This window comes from Aplidium turbinatum, chromosome 7, assembly GCF_918807975.1.
Source record: "Aplidium turbinatum chromosome 7, kaAplTurb1.1, whole genome shotgun sequence".
Taxonomy (NCBI): domain Eukaryota; kingdom Metazoa; phylum Chordata; class Ascidiacea; order Aplousobranchia; family Polyclinidae; genus Aplidium; species Aplidium turbinatum.
The window spans coordinates 31,574,315-31,597,739 of NC_137478.1; the positions used below are offsets into that span (position 1 = coordinate 31,574,315).

A 23,425-nucleotide genomic window follows, 5' to 3' on the forward strand; every position below is an offset into this window, starting at 1 on the left:
AAACTCACTACGGTGGGCTCAACCTCTTGGTATTGTTGCGGAAACCCCTTGCTCCTGCGTTACATTTCACCATAGCAACAAAAGAAACTCGAGGGGAAGAAGGTTTAATAACCACCATCAGTGCAACAGAACAAAGACAGTATTCAGCCGCTGAATTCATAGCAAAAAATATAATTAATCTCAGTTGTAATAATAATAGAACAAGGTCACGCTTCCCCATTATGCTTCACAATATGCAAGAACGTCGTGGGGACGATTGTACAGCAATTTACTGAAAGTAAATTTACTTCCATAAGATTTTGTACATTCATCACGTGGCCTGGATTTGAACAAGTGAACATGATTAAGTGTAGATTGCGATGCGATTAAAGTGATTAGAGAAACAAAATTATGTAAAAATTCATCCTTGAAAAAAAGTTATTGTTGTATCAAAATATTCGCTACTTCCTCATGACTACAACGCAACGGCAGGGAAGATGTACGGTGCTTTGTCATCGATGACATCACAGGAATTAAAAAATAATACGTAATCGCACGGCTAAATAAAAAAAATTGACATCATCTTGCATGATTCGTTCACACAGCATGCGCACCGCCACGAATGCAACTTGTATATTGAGAGACCAGCTGATCATGCTGGAGATGGAGTCATTGTTACGTCATCTGTACAATTCTGCTAGATCGATGGCCAATTGACGTCATAAATTCGTACAATTCTTCCGGCTGGTCGATTGCTTCTCCGCTCTTGCATTCCGTCCACTCGGTAGAGCCGTTGATAGGTCGTTTAAAATATTTGAACCCAGGGTAGAGGCTGCAAATCTCCAGCACTCCGTCCATCACTCTGTCAATGACATCACAGTGAGTTAGTCGCGCCATCGTATAACAAATGTGACGTCATATTGTGCTTGTCATGGCAAGCCACCATCAGGGTCGTTGAGAGGTTGATTTGGGCCCGGTACCAATAAATTTTCCGGACCCCTAAAATAATACACCTTTAAAAACACTTGAAAAAAATTGAGGGAAATATTAGTAAAATCATCGAGATGGTGGTTATAATAGTTATCCCCAAAACGCAAGAGGTATCTCCAAAATAAATTTGATGCAAATGCATTGCAGAAGACGATATTATGCGGTATTTTCTACAGCTTTATGGGCCCTTTGAAAAGTTCTGCGCCGTAAAGTGATCGGGTCCAAAATACCCCTGTCTATGACGCTTCACCTGCTGGACCATTTACTTTACCAAGTTGTTGGAACACTCATGCTGCTTCAACTTACTTAACACCAGGTGGCGGTATTCTGAAGTGAATCCCCCTGGCCATCAGCCTGGGCAGCTCCTTATACCCGACCACATTGACAAAGGTCTGCCACTCCTTGTTCCTAGCGACGCGCATCTCTCTGTTGTCGCCATATTCCCAATCGGCCTGCAACATGCACGCGTGTGACGTCACAATAATGTGGGGGTGACTGGTTGGCTGATACGGGAATTAGACTTCCACCACTAGAGGGAATCACACTTGGAAAAAATTGAAACTGTTTATCGTCACGGTCCATCAATTTCAGTTAAAGTCTGGTTCCGCGTGCGAGCAAACTATCCACAATATGTTTTGAACCATCCAGTTAAAAATATTTCTATTTATATCAATCGGCCCCGATAGCTCAGTGGTTACGCGCCCTACTCAAGGCCAAGCGGCGCTGATTCGGCTCTCGGGGTGTGCGCTTGAGCAACGCATTTCAGGACTGCTCTCTATTCAGCGGTATCTAATGGATGGAATAATTCCCCGGCAACAACACTTCAACAATTGGAAACTACACTCTGCCAATCTCGGTAACAGGCCCTGCGCCAAGAGCCTCTACAAGTATGCGAAACTACCAGGAATAACCTATCAAGGCTTTATCAGTCCGAGGATAAAAGATTCAAAACCAACCAAACACCCCGCTGCAAACGTTTTTCCAGAAATGCCGCATGAACAAAATAAATCTGATTGCGAATTTCATCTGCTTTAGAAGGCATAAGGTGCAATCACTGCATTATAACATCTTGGCTTCCATACTAAAAAGCTGGGTACATATGGAGGAGAAAGGATAGTGGAAATAATTTTGAGTGCCACTGTACATGGGACTTACCCGATGCCATGCGCGTTCCGCAAACGCAATCATGCGTGGAAACAATTGAGAATGAACCTTCGTGACGTCATTAAGCAGTTCGCTCCAAAGCTGGAGCTGCATCCCGATGATGTTCTCCGGCTTGGTGAGAACTGGATGGGAATCCCGAATGCGGTCCATCTCGTCCGCTGGAACACAAACGCTTCCGATGATGAACAATAGTTGGACACAGTAGAGGAGTAAGATGGAACGGACAGAGTTCCCAGACAGCAAACCAGTCGTAATTTTACATTGATTCAACGACCGCAAACGTTTGGTTAAAAAAACGACTGATTTGCTGTTTGGGATTCAACCTTCCCGTTTAGTCGCTTCTACCTTTTTGTAGTCGTTTCTACCTTTGCTATGTTGATTGTTTACTATTGTTTTCGTTGTGATGGTCAGAAACCCCCCCCCACAGAACTCGACCCAAGTCATTTGAACCCCCAATCCCAACAATTCCAGTAGAGAGTGCTTGCCACGAGACGTTGAAGCGATATATAAGTTACAACTTTATTGGCAGGATAAGAAAAAGGAGGCCACAAATGATTGAAAACACAATAACTAGGTCTGATGTCATTAGATCTGTTGCAACAGGCATATGTGACGTCACAAACGCGTAAACTTTTGCGCTACTGCTTTCGACGTCACAAAGACACAAGATTCCTGCACAATTATCTCGCGTTTGTCATTAGCCTGTGGGGAAACACTGCTATCCATTCTGTTTTCAAGGGATTTTTCCCTTTTCTCATTGTTACCTGAATACGGAGCTCCGTTGTGGTCGTACTTAGCGTTTCCATAGAGATCGTCAGGTCGAAAGTCAAATACCTTCATGTCATCGATGTACCGGGTGGCCCAAACGAGCCCCAACTCCTCGGGGTCTGGTTCCTGGGGGTGGTCGAAGTAAAGATGGGTGGCGTGTGACATCACTACCTGGAAATGAAAACATAATACCATGCAACAAACCACTTTGATAAGGTGACCATCTGTATGGATCAATGTCAGCTCTCAAAGCATTATCATCAGTTTCCAAAATTTATCGTTATACGAAGCAGCAGACCAGTGACGCGCAGCCGGCATTGGCCAGGAACGTTTCAGATGTACAAGTCCCAAAAGTTAATTAAAAAGGGAGGATACTGGTCAATACTGAGAAAGATACCAAGCTTTAATTAAGATGTTAAGTACAAGGATTAATACTTTCAAAAAGGCGGCCTGGAAGTAGTAAACATATTAAACATCAACATATCGATTGATTCTTCACAACCCACCTAGTACATGGCATGAACCCACCTAATACCCAGCATGAACCATTTTCTACCCGGTATGAACCCGGTGTCCGGTCATTTGGTCGACAGACATTTGGTCGACAGCGTGACGCGACAATTTATCGAAAGACAATTTACCGAACGACAGTTTATCGAAAGACAGTTTTATCTAACGACAATTCATCGAAACGACAGTTCATCGAACCGACTGTTTATCGAAACGACAGTTTATCGACCGACTGTTTATCGAAACGACAGTTTATCGAACGACGAAGCACATATGCAATGAAATACTCAGAGGTTAGGGGTTAAGTTAGGGTTAGGGTTAATTTTAGAGTTAGGGTTAGCTAACTAACCTTAACCCTAACCTAACCCTAAAATGAATCGTTCTGCCGACCTAACGTCCTGTCGACCAAATGACCGGGTACTATGAACCCACCTTATACCCGACATCAATCCACTTTATACCTGGTATGAAACCACCTAGTACCCGGCATGAACCTACCTTGTACCCGGCATTGGCTAGCTTGTAGGCTCTCTCCACCGACGTTCCATCCCATTTGTTATTCCATGCGTAGGCTATGACGTCAGTGCCATGCATCGCTGACTTGTCATAGGGGGCGTCCCCTGGAATTCTGTGGCAAAGAAGGAACAAATGCAACAACGTGCCTCAGTATACTGTGCCTAGGCACAGACTCAAAATGTTGAGCAGCTAAAAGCGCCTTTCCGGGGCTAGACAGAAATACTATTGAACTTCAAGCATGACTCTTTAATTTTAAACAAATCAAGTCAAAAGTTCTCAACATCCGCAGGCAGTGATAGATGGCGCCACCACGTGGACAGGGCGACAATCTTACTCACTTCAAGGCCCCATCCTCCCAGACCCCCATGGTGAGATCATGCTTTTTCCCACATATCTCCGCCACCTTCCTGATGAAGTGTTCCTGGAGCTCTGACGGTCTGGAAAAAAAAACAGTTGAAACAACACAGACAGCTGAATAAATGCTGAATGTTCGAATGCATGGGTCATGAAGACGATCGGTCGAACGCGATGGGGGATTTCAACGTCACTGGGTTTGTTCCATTTGCTGTTGAACTAAATCGTATCGACAACTGCGTGAAGGAAGTACGCTAAGAATTTCAAAAAGCTCCATATTTGGTTTAATGGGAATTTCAAAACGAATATTGTTGTACAGTGTCCGAATATAACAGGGGTGTCCAAACTTTTCCCAGGTGGGCCAGATTTGATAATGATGAAGTGTTCGCGGGCCAACAGCCTTTGACAATCTTGCTTTGAGTCAAGAAAGGTGCATATATAACAATATTGTGTTATTCATGTCATTTTTATGCAACAAAGCAATCGCCTATGCAGGTTTAATTATTTTGTTGTATACTGTGTATATATTCCCGGGTATGATAAGTCAGGACCTACCGCTTTATTTATCAGAACTTAAAACATCCAGAAACTTTGTAACATAGGCTACAGCTATGCTGATGCAAAGGATGAAACTGACCAGGGGCGTAGCCAGCACAACAGTTTGGAGGAGGGCAAATAAGTATTTTTGCATATGTGAGTTGTCGTCTCGTATGACGTTACAAGTTCAAGTAGTTTTCATTTAGCCAATTCATGAGGACGTTGTTGCATTGGTCCAATGCTCGACTACGTCACTCATTACTACATTCTCCAATCAATAATAGTTGATTTCGTACATGACCCAACAATGATTCTAATTTTTCTCACCCGGCATTTGTCTGTAAGAAAATATTGTCTTGATAAATTTTCTAAAAGATGCAAGTGGAATTTGTATGATTTCTGTATGTCTGCGGGCCAAAAATAACACATTGTACAAATGTACAACAAGCGCACGCCATACATTAAAACGTCTTGCGGGCTGGACTTGGGACACCCCTGGTCTATAACTATCTCCATGGCAAACTTGGCACCTTGTCGTGGAGTGGAAATCAGTGTTCCAACACTATTCCAAATACCAAGTTCAAAATCGATGCCTGGACGGCGCAAAGCCATTTCAGACACACATCTGTCCACGAAAACATGAGATGTGCACACTAAACGACTCTACTACTACTATTGAGGCTCATTAGGCGGCAACACGGAATGCTCGCTGGTAAAGTGAGCACACAGCTTTATACCGTAGGAGGAATGTCACATCGTACGATCAGGTTACCAACTACAAGGGAACCACCTGGTCGGGAAGTCGTCGTTGTCTTTGATGAACTTGCTGCAAAGAGAAGAGAGCCTCCAGGATCTGGCAGCCACCTCATCACCTCCGACATGGATCACCTCCAAGGGCTGGATGGAGGAATGCATCTCCTTGAATGACGTCACGACATGGTCGATGAACCTGAAGATACCAAGATGTTACTTCGCGATGGATTGGGTTCATGGACTTGTTCATACATTTTATTTAGTTTCCAGCAGCCACAGGAATTAAGTTGCAGTGAAAATCCTTATGAAACTTCAACGTTTGCAGACGTTGAATCAATGTAAAACTGACCTAACTGCTTTGTTGGGCATGTCAAATGTTAAAAGATTCTTCAAGCTTGTTTCAGCTGGTAGAGTCCGCTATTTGACATTTTTAAAACCACGAAAAGCAGTAACTTGGATGATTGGTCTAGAGCAGGGTTGTCCAAACTTTATGAGACGCGGGACGCATTCGGCAAGGAAATTAGATCGCGGGCCGCAGTTGACATTTTTCCTCTTATACACTGTCTCACCGTACCAGATGTAAAGTAAAACACGTACATGTGTAAATGAATCTTTATATTTATCATAAAAACATATTGGGGAATAGATTAAAGAAGCTAAGATGTGAATACTAAACGAATAAGAGAGTTTTGGAAATTTTAAGCAACGTCAGTAGACCAGGAAACCTTATAAATAACTGACAAGTATGAATAAGAATAAACCATAAATTTATTCGTAAAAAATATTTAAGGAAGTACGTAAAACGGTACAGTTTACTTAAAATTCAGTGAGTTGGGTGTGCCTGCATTTTGGAAGCCAGCTCCTTTGTGTCAATGTCAACTGAGGTTAAGGCTAAACGAAGGCAGGCTTCGAGAGATGTTTGTTTAAGTAGATTCCTCTCTTTGGATTTAATCGACTTCATTGCGGAAAATGCTGCTTCACAAAGGTAGGTACTGCCAAACATTGACAGCAAGTGCAATCCAAAACGGCGTAAATTAGGATAATGCTCTTCAGAAAGAAGAGGCCAAAATTGAGTGATTGGCAGTGTAGCTTTGCTTAATAAAAACTGGTCACTTTGCAAGTCACACAATTCAAGCTGCAAACCGTCATCGGCTTCTGATATAGTTATAGTCAGCGGAGCATTGAATACATTGAAGTTTTTTGGATTTAGCCATCAAAAGTGATACATCATAAGAAGCAATGGTTGTAGAAGACGAAGGCTTCACTAATTGAAACATGTTTTCTTGACGCTTACGCAGGTTTGATTTGAGATCATTGAGTAGGGCTCGCCGCGCCTCACCAGTGTATTTATCATAGCCAGTGACATGAAGAGTGCTGTAGTGTCGTTGTACATTGTACTCTTTCATAACAGATATCATTTCATTACAAATTAAACATAAAACTTATATGCGGATTTTTATAAATTTACCATTTTAAGGTTGTTTTTCTAGGGTCGGCTTATATGCGAGGATATACGGTAATTTTTAAAAGTTTTCTAGAAGAGGCGGCGGGCCGCATTGAAGGAGGTCGCGGGCCGCATGCGGCCCGCGGGCCAGGCTTTGGACAACCCTGGTCTAGAGCGGACCTGAGAAACTCAAAACGGTACAACCCAGACAGCAAAATCCATCATTTTTACATTGATTCAACGTTTGCAGACGTTAAAAGTAAAATTGATGGATTTCGCTGTCTGGGAAGGGCCACAACAGGAAAACTATTTCCGCATGACGCATATTAGGGTTATTGTGACATTTTTACGTCACCGCCGACTAACAGTTACCTCGACGGGGCAGAAAGAAACGAAACCAAAGAAACGTTTTACAAATGCTGGCAACTAAAATAAAAATTAACACTGAAATAATACAACGCTAAATTAAAGTAAATGCGGGGTAATATCTGGCGAATAAGGGTTAAAGGTCAGGAATGCGGCCAGTATGTGGTGTTGATTTGGTAAACACACCACAAAGGAAGGAATGGCACACAACTTGACACGTCATTTTCTAGCTTCAAACTGTTTCGACACAAGATGCCAACAACATAGAGAAATGGTGGAGCCACAGCAGACAACTGGTCGACTCTGATGTTTCGGGATGAAGACCAGGCTTCTTTGAAGTAAAATAGAGAGAGAACATTCCTCACTTGTAGGTGGAGTTCATACACGGGTTGATGGCGTTGTTCCTATAATGCTGCACTGATATCGCGTCCGACTTGTCATTGGGGTCGTTCAATAGAAACTCCTCGGCTTCTCGACGCTTCCCGAGCCCGATCAGCCGTCGGTACCTAGAAGAGCACACAAGTTCACAGACAAAATTTCACTTTCATGCAAGTTTATATCACTGGCAGCTTAAAGCCAACGGACTTTTCACAATTCACAGTAACTTCTGGGATCTGGCTTCACGCATTGCCGATTCATCGAATTGAGCTTCCACCATGGACCAACCACACCACAGTATGCACTCGTCCAATACGTTTCACATCGAAATATAGCATCATGGCAGATTGAACAAGCAATCTAAGCATGGTGACCATTATACACAGGCCATGCCAACGTACAGCTTCAACTTTGACTGAAGGCTGATCCGTTAGTAGTCAAAATCGCTGGTATAAGTTGGTAGTTCGAGTAGTAGTTAATAAATATAGTTTTTGTGTAATTTTGAGTTACTTTTGTTCCATTGTTACCATTCAAATAACACACCAGATTTTAGCACGTATGCAGAAAATCCAAAAAGCGTCTGAAAACACTGGGAATAGGGAAAGATGTATCTTTTGTTTCAACGTAAAATTAGGAGTTTTGCAGTGATTTGCGATTCAGTGATCACAGTTTGGCAATCTTGATTGTTCAAACTATTGTTTCGACATGCTAAAAGCAAATTTAGCTTAAAGTTCAAAATCGAAATTACATCGGCCTCCAGTTGGCACGTTGACAAGGTTTGGGCATATAGATCGCTCTGTTTAAAGACTAGTTATCGAGAACTTGATACCTACCTTGCCTCCATGGCTCGTATTGCAGCGTGGCAGTGTCCGGGAGTGTCCACCTCCGGGATCACTTGGATGTGGTTGGAGGATGCCACCTGGAGGATCCTCTTGTAATCGGATGTGGAGAAGAACCCGGTTCCTGGGATGGTAATCACGCGTCATCATTAATGACAAATAATGGTTGTCGATAACAATTGTTACATCACAAAACACAGCCAATGACAATACGGTATCGGATGAAAAGACGGTATCGGCTGACCCCCAACCCATGCAAAGGACGTACAAAAACAATTCGTACACACTTATTTACAACTACAGCACAGTGTGAAAAGGGCTTTGTTTCAAAACCACACTTAGTAATGTGATGTGGCTTTCTCCTTTGCTCTGCCGTTTCATTTTATGAATTTCGTTTTTCAATTCAGTGTTTAGATCAGTTATTCATTTTCATTGTAGATATGATTGATAAGCAGTTATTTTTTTGTTACTTGATAAGGGCTAACGTGTGTATGGCCGAAAACGTTTGTAGCTTATAGTTTATGTTCAATTTTAATGGATTATGTTAAATGCCGTGTGGTTGCTTGGTTGTATATGTCTGTGGTTGAAGAAAGTGACCTCTTTACCAAAATTGTATACTTAGTAAAACCAGCAAGTTAACCAATGGTGCAAAATACCATGTTGCGTGTGGCCACTTGTCTTGAGCCAACATTGAAGCTGTAATTTTAAAATAATATGCAAACACATTTAATGGACTGGGTTGAATCAAAGTGATCAGTGGAATTCATGCGGGGTGAAAAGAACGGATATAAAACTGAAAACATAATGCTTGCAATCTCTTTCACCTGAGGTATCGCTGTGGGGGCCAGATCCAAGCGCGGGGTACAAGGCATCGTGCTCGTTGTCGGTGTGACGCCTGAGAATCGATTGATGATTATTGCAACAGTTTTCCATTCTGTTTATAGACGACTGGAGTCATTACATTACGATATCTACCACAATTAGACACCGGGTGGTATTGGCTTTATGAACTCAATCAAATTTAGATCAATTGGATCACTTGAACCATTAACCTGACAGCACCAACTTCCGTCAACTCCGGCAGTCCGTCGATTTCTATCCTCCAACCCTCGTCATCGGTCAAATGGAGATGGAGAACGTTTAACTTGTAGAGGGCGGCCGTCTGAGGGAGGAATCTGGCATTAACAACACGGCAGCCTTGATCAGGCAAAAACTAACAGAGTTAGTCTCATGCTGCTGTAGAAGTTGCGGTCGTATGAACTTGTGTCGAGAGTAACGGCTGCATATTGGAACCTTCTAGAATTTAATAAAGGTAAATATTTCAGCCTTTCATGTAAATTGTAAACCTTTTAGCTTTTGATAAAAAGTCTATTAGAATCTTTACCTCTATAATGTTGATGAGGTCATCTGTCGGTATGAAATTCCTGGCAACGTCGATGTGGAATCCTCTGTAGGAATACCTCGGTGCATCCTGGAAGGTAATGTAACATGTTGAAGGATGGTGAAGCTATTTGTGATGAACCAAGTCATTGCATCAATCGCTGTCTGTTCATTGACAGCCAGCGAGACGGATCATATCGAGCAGATGAATACACACCGCTGTACTTCTCAGTTCTCATGAAGTAATGAATCCAGACTTTGAATACTACTAAAACGTTTTGGTGTTTATCAGGATTATTATCTTTTTAGGAGTATACGAAACGTTCATCTCATGAATGTGAAAGTAAAAGCAGAAACATGCAAATTGTTATATTGCTTCACTGACGTTTCGCGCACTGTGACAATCCACATTCTCGTACAAGGGCAACCACCAACCTTAATTGTGAGTTCCGGGATTGAGTGTTGTAGCTTCCCATTATGGGTCTCAGCAATCGAGAGGAGGGACTGGACGGCATAGAAAACTCCCGTGCGCCCTCTCGCGGTAATATCCACGGACGGTCTACAAGATAAAATAAGAACTTTTCTATTAAAAACAACGGGGAGTGGTAAAAGGTTCAGACCGTCGGCATCAGAAGTTACATGAAATTGAAGCTGTTTGTTTTTGATCGAAGCGTAACATTAGGATTTTCTTCCACCTTACAGTACAAGATCAAAGACTTACATTCCAGGGTTAACAACAATCTGGTACGCTTCGTCGCTGTCTGGCAGCCCTTCCACGTCACCAACATGAAACGTCACCACGTCCGACGGCGGACAAGGCTCTGTTTCTGGTAACAACTTTATGGCAAAAATATCTGGAAATAAATAATTAAAAACGTCAGCAAACAAACAACAACTCGAATCAGTCTTTCGTGATGGTTTGATACACTGCGCAACTCAATCGGCCAGTTGGTGTACAACCACAGAGAGTAAGCGGTAATCAAAGTCGTCGAAGACTCCAAGTTAAACTAAACATTGCGTTAACTTATGTTTACACAGACATAAATTTGTAAACGGATTTCCATTTTAATTTATGTTTCTTATGTTAAACTGCTTTGACATACGCAATACCACATATAAGACAACTTGGTTTCTTTCGTAACATCATGTCTTTTTGTATCAATGTGAACAGCAAGTCAGTTCCGGTATTTAACAATGGTCATAGTCGCTTCACGTTTGGGGTCAACGGGTCATTTGGAACCAGCTTCGGCCGGGCTGCGGTTGGACCCCAGCTATTTTTTAAACTTCTATTCCGGGCCGGTGGCGTGCATGTATGTACCGGTACTAAAAGTTTGTGCGTGTGCCCTAAAACACCGCATCAGTACAATATTTGTGTCATATGGACTGGTCTGAACATTTACCGCTGAATCTTTTAATCTCTTGATGAAACTCCTTTGGTCTGTTGCAAATCACCCACTTCCCTGAATCTAAGTGAACCTTCTTGTTTGTGTTAACTTTGTATTGCAGGGGGGTGGGGATAACGTTCATAGGGGACTCACTTAAGTCGGTGCTGAAGTACCTGCAACAATTTGTAACAGTTAATTAAATACGGCATCAAGTCCATTGTCCATGAGAAACATGTAGGGGCACCAATGGCAAGGACAGTTGGTTGGAGAATCTAATAAATGCTTAAAACTGTTGATGAGATGCAGGTGCCCGTCAAGATTGTTAGTTAATGGCGAGCTTGAGGTGGTAGCAAAGATTGGGAAAAAGTCAGAAGAAACCGATCAGTAGTTGGCACGGACGCTTCGTTAACAGCAATTGCTACAAGTCAGCTACTGCAACCCACTTTGCCAAGCGATGCTCACATAACAGTTGAAAATAATAAGTCTTTGCAACGGTCTAATTATTCATCTAAGGCCGTCGATGCCTGGTTCAGGCAAGGTAATTGAAGAACTCGGTCGTAAAAAAACAATAAAAGCAATTTTCCAACACCATGAAAGAACTACTCTGAACAGGAAGTTAATAGTAAAAGTAAGCGAGCTACTGCGATCCAATACAACAAGACCACCACATGGAAAGTCAACGAAATGCAGTGGGATAGCATTGCACTGCAGTTGCTATGACTTACGTTTCAAATCGCTTTGTCAAAGAAAAAGGATTTGTATAGTCCTGCACAGACCGTTTCCATTGCTCAACATTGTCCAACTTTTGAACAAAACTTCTCGCATTATCATCAGTGCTACGAATGATCACCGGCAGGTGCCCCGGGGCGGCGATGTACCAGCGCGGAAGGACGTAGCATCGGGCCACGGTCGTGTAAGAATGGAATGATATTGTGGTGGTTTCTCCAGGAGCAAGTCCTGACAAGTGACAATAGACCATCATTGTGACGACAAAATGTTCTTTATTTCACAAGTGTAGATACAAACGGCATGTTTACTGTTTAGCCTGATGCTGTGGTTGGCAGCGGTATCTCACTAGCTTTCGGAGCACTAGTTCCTTAGGAAAACGACACATTGTTCTGTTGTGGATTTGGAGGAATGATATGAATTGAAACACCAGTCAAACTCAAAGAACAATGAAAAGTAGTCAAAAAATTGCCACAATATTATGACATAACCAAAAACTATATTGTTAAATAAAGCATGCCTTTTGTTTAGAAATACGCACAAAAATATTGTTTATAAGGAGTCAGGACTCCTTCCAATGAAAAAATATCTTATTCACAATACAGTTCATGTACCTTGAAAGTCTTCGGTAGGCGAAAATTTTGACAATGAACCATCAATATGGGTTAATAGGAAATCACAATCGGGAAGTTTGTGAAATTTGTAAAGTTTAACAAAATCATACTCCGGCAAGTGCATGTGATTGACATATATTGCCCACTGTATGGAACTTTTCTGAAAAGAAACAGAGTATGATATAAAATGATACTGAAAATACTTCGCACAATGTCCAACATGACAGGAATGACAGCCACAATCTGGTGGCTGCCTGCAATCTGCAGTCACAATCTGGTGGCTGCCTGTTGCGATGCAAGCAGTGAATTCCCGGAATGGCCCGTTTCGGCGAGTCCGATTTGGTGAGTCCGATTCGGTGAGTCCGATCCCTATTCGGTGATTTTTTCAATTTTTTTTTAAAATTATCGGGTACCGTAGCCTAATTACACTAGCCAACAAAAAAAAAAAATTTTTGTGGTGCCGAAGATTTTTCAGCTGTTTTCAGCTAATTTGTGGTCGCTGATTTCGAAAATGTAGTCAGTTTTTGTCCATCAGATCTAGTTTTCTAGTTACGGTGATTCTACTGCATGAGTGAACTTGTGCATGAGGGCCACTCCGTGTCGATTCACACAGTCAAGAGATTCAACCTTTCGATTTTCTTTAAATTTTACACACCTTTTTACTATTCTATATGATAAACACTTGCAAAATTTGAGTTAAATTTATTGAGAAACAAGAAAGTTATGAACCATTTAGTTTGGGGGGGTCTGCTGAGGGGCACAATTTTTTTTATTTTTGGCCATGTTTGAGGCCCTATTACTGCTAAACTGAATTAGGTAACAACCCAATTTTTTTACAGGGGATAGTACTTCTGCCAAATATTAAAAAAACATCATCGTTCACTTTGTCACACTAAAAGGTCAAAGGTCATAAACTCCCAAAGTTGACCGTTTCCAGCTCTTGGTTAAAATTTTCCAAAATTTGGAAAGCTCACCAAGACCCCATTTCTGATTGATTTTGGCTGAAATTTGGTGGAAGTGTTGTTTACAGGATTCTCTATGAACTAAAAAAATTTCAGTACAAAATATTAAATAGATTGGGAGATATTTTATATGAAACATGGGTCAAAATGGAAAAAAGTTAAAAGTGGGGTCCTTTTAATATTCCGGTTACCCATGACCCCAGAGAAAATTTGCACTGAAATTTTATCCGCATATTTACTAAGACATGACAAGTCTACCATGCAAAATTGATCCATGGTTCTCAATGTTTTATAGAAAGTATGCGTCAAAGTAAATCCAATTGTGGCAACCCTTCAAAAACAGGAACAGGAAGTTCTTCACTGTGTACAAGTGTGTAGCACTGGCCTGATTGCTGAAGCTAGGTTTGGATATTGCAAGAAAGTCCTATTTTTCCTGTTATGCCTTTTGTGTTTACTGCACAAAAACAGCAGTCGCTATTATAATATTTTAGCTCATGCCACACCATTAGACTTCTTTTGTTTCGTCCATTGACGTAAATGTTCTTTCAAAGTTTTGCAAACAATGTGGGGAGCCCAAGAATTATCTTGATCCCCAACTTCACTTTACAGTAAAGTAAAGGTGTGGAGTCTGAAGGTGTTGTGTATCCACACCTTTACTACTGTTTACTTTAAAGTTTACTTTAAAGTTTTCTTGCTTACTGAAGAACTTCCTGTTCCTGTTTTTGAAGGGTTGCCACAGTTGGATTTACTTTGATGCATACTTTCTATAAAACATTGAGAACCATGGATCAATTTTGCATGGTAGACTTGTCATATCTTAATAGTGAATATGTGGATAATATTTCAGTGCAAATTTTCTCTGGGGTCATGGGTAACCGGGATATTAAAAGGACCCCACTTTTAGCTTTTTTCCATTTTGACCCATGTTTCATATAAAATATCTCCCAATCTATTTAATATTTTGTACTAAAATTTTTTTAGTTCATAGAGAATCCTGTAAACAACACTTCCATTAAATTTCAGCCAAAATCAATCAGAAATGGGGTCTTGGTGAGCTTTTCAAATTTTGGAAAATTTTAACCAAGAGCTGGAAACGGCCAACTTTGGGAGTTTATGACCTTTGACCTTTTAGGGTGACAAAGTGAACAATGTTGTTTTTTTAATATTTGGCAGAAGTACTATGACCTGTAAAAAAATTGGCTTGTTACCTAATTTATTTTAGCAGTAATAGGGCCTCAAACATGGCCAAAAATAAAAAAATTGTGCCCCTCAGCAGACCCCCCAAACTAAATGGTTCATAACTCTCGTGTTTCTCAATATATTTCACTCAAATTTTGCAAGTGTTCATGATATAGAATAGTAAAAAGATGTGTAAAATTTAAAGAAAATCGAAAGGTTGAATCTCTTGGCTGTGTGAATCGACACGGAGTGGCCCTCATGCACAAGTTCACTCATGCAGTGGAATCACTGTAACTTAAAAAGTTGACCTGATGGACAAAAACTGATTGCATTTTCGGATTCAGCGCCCCAAAGTTAGTCTAAATCAGTTCAAAAACCGCCGGCACCAAAAATTGTGTTGGCCAGTGTTATCATTGCCGTTTTAGGGTTAGGGGTTAGAGGTTAGGAACTCACCGAATCGGACTCACCAAATAGTAGCAGACCCGTGAATTCCAACCTTCAGCTGTGGAATAGTATTTGGGAGTTTGATGTATTTTCAAAAAAGTTGAAAAGAAATAATTGACTGCCTGTTGCTTATATTTCACATGTTTTACCAAAAACTCTTATGTATATATACCGTATATAGACACTTTTCTTGTGTTTAAGGCCGCCACAGGTCACATTATTTAATCCAGGCACAGCAGCTAATGGATTGTTTTTTCATTGAGCGCTGTGAGGTCCACACTCCACATATCTATCCTGGGTTTGGTACATTGGATATTGACAGATGATGTGGTGTGCAGTGTGAGAGTCTGAGCCACACACACAAAGTGGCGAGTTGATGAAGCCCCATGGAACTATTGTCCAATAAAACCTTTCTGTTACCGAGAGCCTAACCCAAGCAAACTGTCAGCTTGAAGTGGTTGACTGTTTCATGATCAATTGGTATAAGATGTCTTGTTACTCTTGCAGCAACAGTTTATCAGGTTTATGTTTAATAATTAAAAATCGATTTTGCTGTACTGTTACAGGATCATCAATCTAATAACGTCAAGACTGTCTGTTTCCTTGCAGTGATTATTCACACCTTTGTTCTATCTCATTACTTCTATCGCATTTGTCAATGTTCATTTTGGACGTCCGTTTTCTGTTTCCATCCACCTTCAAAGCCAGCGGTTTTTGGAGAAAAGTTCCTCCTTTCTCAGCACATGCCAATAGTTCACTTTTTCTTAATCTACTTCTCGCTACTGCACAATATTACAGATCGTACACAACAAATTCCTCCATCGACCTACAACAAAAATTTTCTCCGGTAGAAAATTTCTCTGCATTTTCTGAAATTAGCACAACTTGCAAATAACTCTCCACATTCCTTGCATTGCATCAAATTTCCGCATCACTTTCTCGATACATAATGAACTGGTCCACTTTGCTCTTCAAAGTTATGGCTTTTGCTTCACTTACCATCACTTATATTGTTTTTCAAGGTTTACTCTGCTACCATGACCAAACAAATTCTTAAAAGCTGCTAGTGTATTTAAAGCAAATAAACGCTTCATCAACCAACGTGAAAACCTACTTTACTCAATGCTGCAAACAACATTATCATTAAACGTGTCCGCCAGGGGCGCAACTAGGGGGGCTGTTTAGTCGAAGATTTGCTACTTCAAGAAGAGGAACGACTAACTAGACTGAGACTTACGTCTTACGTACTACTTAACGTGTGTCAGTTCAAGCTACGTTCTATGCCACGGGTCGGCAACCTTTAGCATTGAAAGAGCCATTTGGTCTCGTCTCCATCAAACTAAAACCTGCTCTGAGCCGCATCATCTAATTGACTGCTTACAGCAAAAACCTAACGCTTACAGGAAAGCCTTTTGTTCGAGTTATTCGGCCGCACCCTGTAGAACTGATTTGTAGTTATCATTCCAAACAGCTGTCAACTCTGAATATGACTGGGAAACACAACTAATCGATTCATGGTCACCACAATTATTGCACCACAATGGTTTAATTGTGACACGATCTAGTACAAAAAAGTATCATGTGAGCCAGAGCGCAGAGATAAAAGAGCCGCAGGTTGCCGACCGCTGTTCTATGCATACCAAACTTGTTTCACGCTCAAGTCGCATAAACCGCAATACAAAAAATATTAACAGACCGTCATTTATTCACGCAAACAAATTAATTATGATGTCATAAAAACAAAATGGCTGACTTTCCAGGGTAGTAAAACTTGAAGTGAGGGAAACCAGCTCAGCTTTAAAAAAAAACAATTTAGTTAGGCCTATAAATTACACAAACAAACATTAAAAGATTATAACAAATTGACGAAACATACAGTAAACATTAGAAATATTAGAGATGGTAAACATTAGAATTTTCTTCTTGAATTTGTATCAATCGCTTCAAATGAATGATTTCGTCCGGGTACAGATAAGGCAATCAAGGCCAGACTAGAATAGCTAATCCTTTGTCTTGATTGGGATTACGAGAATGAGGGTGGAGAAACTAAAAGGATTTCTTTTCCTTTCTTTGAATTTGGTAAATTGGCTACTTAGAATGTAACCTTATTAACCCAAAAAACGAAACTGCAGCTGGCTTTAGGCTAGTCTGATTTGTAATCTTCGTATGGTCGCAACTTCACACATTCTTAAACCAATTTTATAATTTTGGTATCAAAAAGACGGCAATTAAATTTTCTTTACAATCTTGTCAAACCTGACGTGTATCCAGGCCTAAGCTTGTGCGGACTACTTTTTAAAATGTAATTTGGGTAGAGAGGTAACTCTTTTGATCCATAAACAGACAAGTCAGACATAACTCAGCAACAACACTACATTTGTTTTTTGTTTTATAATGTTAAATGTAGTGTTGTTGCTGAGTTATGTCTGTTTATGGTTTTTAAAATGTGGGCCTGGAGAGCAAACAATTTGTTGCCTACTTTCGAAAGCGCGGGAAACTTTTTTTGAGAGTGAGCGCACAGAGCGAAAAAGGTCGCTTCGCACGTCACAGAATTGGATCATTGCGCTGTCAATTTACACTAGGCTAATATTCTAACAATCTAACTGTGATATATCCGCTTTACAAATAATTGTTAGTTTTCTCTCTCGTTGCCGACCCCCTTTGATGTTTTCCAGTTGCGCCGCTGGGTGCCGCATCCACCGTCCGGTTATTTAGGTGCTATTCCCTGTAAAGTTTATTTCATTAGGTGCTTGATGGTGATATTGCAGACAGTGGCGTATGCAGCATTTTCACAAGAAGGGGGTCATTCAAAATGCTTTTTGCATCAAAAAAAAAACAAAAAAACACCCATTATTTGCTAATTATAACCATCAAGTTATATTGTATAAGATTAGCCTACCATACTCAGCTTGCATTGATGATATTTGGTTAGTTTGCAGCAGCTAGGTTACTCATTTAGATACGGTAGTTTTGTAGGCAACCTAAAACTAAGTAGGTTCTTGGCTGTACTTGCATAGTCAAGCACTGCACACTAACATGTTTCAAAGTGAAAGTTACTTTGTAACTTAGCGGGGAGAACTGTCACATAATCAAGCATTTCTGATAAATGATTATGATTGTAATTTGACATTCTGAATAGCACCTGAATGACCAGGCGCCACACCTAATAACCTGAATCCTGATACCACAATGCACGCACCTAAATATCCTGGCGCCACAGTGCACACTGCACACTTATTGCAAAAATTTTGCAAATGCACACAGCTCAACCACAGCTTAGCAACTACCAAATCTTCATATATATATAATATTCCTATATTGACAAAATTCACAAATTAGTTTTATTAATGCACTCACTGCAGGTACAGTCCATGTACCATCATTTTTCAGCAATACTTCATGTAAGTTTGCATCAAATCCATAATTCCTGACAACACTGTAATTGACCACTATATTTGCAGCAAGGTAGTCAATAAGATCTTTTTCATTCACATCCTGAAAACCTACAAGAAAATGTTCTGATATGGTACAGTATGGTGTATGATCTAGTATTGTATATACATTAAAAATAAAACATTAAGCTGTCAACTCAAGAAAGGTACTGAAGTTTGTGAGTGGTACAAGGACCTTGATGTAATTATTGATTAGGATTCATCATCCAGATTCCAGAACATAGAAAAAATGGCATCGAGAGCTAAAAGTGTGGTTGGATTGATTCGCATTTAATAGTTAGTTTTGATGCTGCAGTTTGTCACATGTTTTAAGCATTAGTCTATCTGAATTTGGAATACAATAATTTGATACAGTTCGCAACATATAACTACTCCACAGTCAGTGGCGTACGCAGGATTTTCTCAAAGGAGGGACATTAAAAAAATTTTTTGAGTCTATATCCAATTATCCATGTTTGAATTGAAAACGAATTGAAAAAATGCTCATTTGCTAACAATAACCGGTACCGTAAGTCATATTATATATATTGTGTAAAATCAGCCTACCATAGCCTACTCAGCTTGCATCATTGACAATATTTTTTAGCTTGCAGCAACTGAAGTATCATTTGGATAGGTATTGTATTGAAAAAAAATAGCCTAGTGATGTAACACTCTGGACGTCGCATATGGTATAATATTTTGTGCAGATGACATAATTAGCTTACTCAACCCAATCAACCATGCGTAAAGAACGTACGTTCAGTGGTGTAGGCAGGATTTTCATACTGGGAGAGGTACCGAATAAACTAATCTTAAAATTCTTTCCCACCTTGCCTTTAGTTTCTACCACATCATGTGATTCGTTCAACACCTTTTGATGCAGTTACCTTTGATTCTCGTGGAGCCTAAATTGTTGAGTTTGAGCTAGTCAGAAGTACTGGGCAGTTTTTGTTTTTTCCTGTTTAGAGATTTAATAAACCGTTGTATTTTATTCAGATGTAGTTAAATTGTATGTATGTTATTCCTGAAGAGGACATCTTGTGATATCGAAAATGTTCGACGTTTAATTTGTTGAGTTTGAGCTAGTCAGAAGTACTGTGCAGTTTTTGTTTTTTCCTGTTTATAGATTTAATAAACCATTGTATTTTATGGATGCAACCTAGTTCGTACCATGAACAGTTCGGACCGTCAGTTCGTACCTTCAAAAGATCGAGAGAAAAAATTAAAAACAGCCGAAGTCACTGATCGCAGTTTCCGCAAACATTTTTCCGCAGTTTCTGCTAACCCTAACTCTAACCATAGAGTAATCTATCCTCTAACCCTAACCCTCGCTGATTGCAGTTTCCACAAAACTTTTTCCGCAGTTTCCACTAACCGCAGTTTCCGTTTACCCTTACCCTAATTCTAACCATAGAGTATTCTATGCTCTAACCATCGCTGATCACAGTTTCCGCAAACATTTTTCCGCAGTTTCCGCTAACCGCAGTTTTTGTTTACCCTTACCCTAGTTCTAACCATAGAGTATTCTATGCTCTAACCCTCGCTGATCGCAGTTTCCGCAAACATTTTTCCGCAGTTTCCGTTAACCGCAGTTTCCGCTTACCTTAACTCTAACCATAGAGTAATCTATGCTCTAACCCTCGCTGATCGCAGTTTCCGCAAACATTTTTCCGCAGTTTTCGCTTACCCTAACTCTTACCATAGAGTAATCTATGCTCTAACCCTCGCTGAACGCAGTTTCCGCAAACATTTTTCCGCAGTTTTGCAGTTTCTGCTAACCCTAACCCTCGAGTTTGTTATTTGTTTCAAATTGTTTAGGGAAACTCCGATCAGCGACTTCGGCTTTGTGCTATTAAACTGCAATCAGCGACTTCGGCTTTTTTTAATTTTGTCTCTCGATCTTTTCAGGGTACGAACTGACTGTACGAATGGTTCAAGGTACAAACTAAGTTGCACCCGTATTTTATTCAGATGTAGTTGAATTGTATGTATGTTATTCCTGAAGAGGACATCTTGTGATATCGAAAATGTTCGATGTTTAATTTGTTGTATAGTTTTGTGTTTCTGTAAATGTAATAAACTTGAATATGTTAAACTTGATAACGTTGCAAGTTGCTCGGCTTTGTATGCATATGGTTCAACAAGACAAACTCTCTACCGAAGCTACGGTATCAATTAAAAACAATGCAAATAAAATAGCACCATAATAATATAGATTTCACAATATACAAGAAGCAGAAACAGAGAATATGTTAAACTTGATAACGTTGCAAGTTGCTCGGCTTTGTATGCATATGGTTCAACAAGACAAACTCTCTACCGAAGCTATCAATTAAAAACAATGCAAATAAAATAGCACCATAATAATATAGATTTCACAATATACAAGAAGCAGAAACAGAGAATATGTTGGTCATCGAGTCAGCTGCTTTCCATGCTTTTAATGCAACAATTGTCAAGCTTCGACATTAAGTTGAAACAAGATAGGCTGATGTTCAGAAAAAATGAATACAAAAAGTTGTTTGACTGCTGCGATGGTCAAGTGAAATCCTGTGGTTTTATACAAATTTCAAAAAATGTAATGCCCTGCAAAAATAGTACCGTATATGATAAAAAAACAAAAAACAACTATGCAAAAACAACAAAGTCTGTTAACTGCTAGCATAAAGGATGAAGCAATAACACTAAAAGTATAGTCAGCTTACCATGGGGAGTTTTCAGTTTCTGATCTTCCATTATTCCATAAATGGAAGAATTTGAATCGAACTTCACAATTTCATAAAATAATATCAAGCACACTATCAGCAGCACCGCAAAAAGCACTATAAGTTGATTCTTTTTCCAAAACACTTTTTGCATTCTCACTCTGCAATTTGCAAACTGCAAATCCTTTCGTGTAAGTGTTGCCAGAGATATTGGAAGCAACTTGAGAAAAAATTGTCCAAAATTTAACAAAATATTAAACACAAAAGCAACGTTTCTCAAAACTAGCACAAATTAAGCAACGTTTCCTAAAACTAAAAATTTAACATGATTGTAAGTGCAGAAGTTTCTAATTTTGAGGTCATAAAATACTTTGTCAATTTGGCATGCTTAAGATTTAGCAGTGTTGTATTCTTACACATGCCTCGTTATTAAGTCAGGAAATACTTCGGTAAGATTGATTGATATAGGTTTTTAGTATATTGAACGAAACGCTTATGAGTCAAACAACACAATAACAACGCACTGTAATTCACGAACTGTATATATCACTGCATAAAGATACAACCACGTCTTAGCACGAGAGATTACGCTTCATTAAATACTTAAACTTCAACCTAACTTCAATGCAACTTTCCGCGGACCATGACCCCCAGCGATACACATACACAACCAGTGATGGGCATTATCGGCGATAATTTATCGGCGATAATTATCGGCGATAAATTTTTATCGCTTATCGTTATCGCTTAATTATTTTTTCAGTTATCGTTTATCGTTATCGCCAAAGGCAATATTTGATTATCGCCGATAATTAATCGCCGATAAATTTTAAGTGGAAAAGTGGAAAGACCATGAAAATTAATATTTTCCTAGCCACCTAGTTCATGAAACTAAAATTAAAACCAGTTCTTCTTCAGTGCCTGAAGTGTGTGTGCACAGGTCGTTGTCAGGGGAGGAGCACGCCCCCCTGCAGCGACGGCCCTGACAACACAATAATTTTTAGAGTTGCAAATTGCAATGCAATGAAATGCATGCAACAAGTCTCTTGTTGTTTTGCTGCAATCGGCAATCGCGAGTGAATTTTACAATTAAAATGTAAGCGCACAGGCGGTACAGATTCCTTTGAAGCAAAGCGAAAGAAATTGGCAAGTGGTTTATGAAACTGTCGCAATACGAGGCCGCTTTTGCATCGGAAACATGGTCTTTCGCGCCACCATCACTGAAACAAGTCATTGCAGAATACGACATTGCTTCAAGCATTTGACATTGTCACAATCAAGGTGCAATGACTCGCGATGGTTTGCTTTGTATCTTCAACTAGCGTGTTGTTTTCATTATGGAATTTTGAGCGATGTGTTATTATCGGGTATTGACCTAAAGTAACCTCTGATGACGAAATCTGTATTATGTAACGTGTTTTCTACAACCTTCGGCCCTACGTGACATTCTAGGGACTTCTGTTGTTTACATTTAAATGCTACGTGACCGACGATGAGTTCGTGTGATGCAACACTACGTTACCTTCTCGAGGTTACTGGACTGAACAACCAACTATATAAATAGTGGTGTAGTTTGTGTAATGTTTATTCTGAGATTCTGAGATTTTGAGATTATTATTATGGGAGTTGTATTATGATGAGTTGGTGATGAGAGTTCATTATTGTAGTAGTAGCAGTTGTTAATAGACGCAAAGATTATTGTTGATCGAGAGTGGAAGTATTGAATACGAGTACTGTAAAGCAAAGTTGATGCTAATATAATTTCTGATTGAAATTAGAATCGTATGAGAAGCTGTGAGTGGATCACGTTAAACTCGATCAATAGTCGCAAGCATTGGAATCTATTGCTGTTTACTATTACTTTGATTAATTGTTGGAAGTGGTGAACCGTTCGTTGGAGTCCTTCAAGCGTTTTTATATATCATTTCACCAGTAGAACTATCCGTGAATTTAATTGACTGCTTTTCGGTTTGACCCATTAAACTACGTCATTGAATC

At 39.9% G+C, this 23,425-nt stretch overlaps 1 protein-coding gene across 1 annotated transcript; it reads right to left on the minus strand.

Annotated features, from left to right (window-relative positions):
- Positions 1–88: 88 nt before the first annotated feature.
- On the minus strand, positions 89–21,603 carry LOC145774260 (N,N'-diacetylchitobiase-like). The gene is made up of 19 exons (XM_082585455.1): positions 21,428–21,603; positions 18,646–18,791; positions 12,704–12,863; positions 12,089–12,320; positions 11,379–11,536; positions 10,700–10,832; positions 10,414–10,537; positions 9,983–10,069; positions 9,651–9,760; positions 9,423–9,493; positions 8,593–8,722; positions 7,747–7,887; positions 5,609–5,767; positions 4,266–4,364; positions 3,906–4,039; positions 2,898–3,068; positions 2,125–2,291; positions 1,276–1,421; positions 89–841 (listed from the first exon to the last, which is right to left on the minus strand). Exons 1-19 carry the CDS (start codon positions 21,579–21,581, stop codon positions 655–657), a joined length of 2,709 nt encoding a protein of 902 aa, XP_082441581.1. The 5' UTR covers positions 21,582–21,603; the 3' UTR covers positions 89–654.
- Between the last annotated feature and the right edge of the window lie 1,822 nt (positions 21,604–23,425).

What these genes read in the sequence shown, in the direction of transcription:
- LOC145774260 (XM_082585455.1), bottom strand. Translation starts at nt 21,581, where the DNA reads ATGCAAAAAGTGTTTTGGAAAAAGAATCAACTTATAGTGCTTTTTGCG. An exon ending in TCCCGGAACTCACAATTAAG is followed by an intron (nt 10,070 to 10,413) that starts GTTGGTGGTTGC and finishes ATTACCTTCCAG; the next exon opens with GATGCACCGAGGTATTCCTA. An exon ending in CGGAACGCGCATGGCATCGG is followed by an intron (nt 1,422 to 2,124) that starts GTAAGTCCCATG and finishes TGCATGTTGCAG; the next exon opens with GCCGATTGGGAATATGGCGA.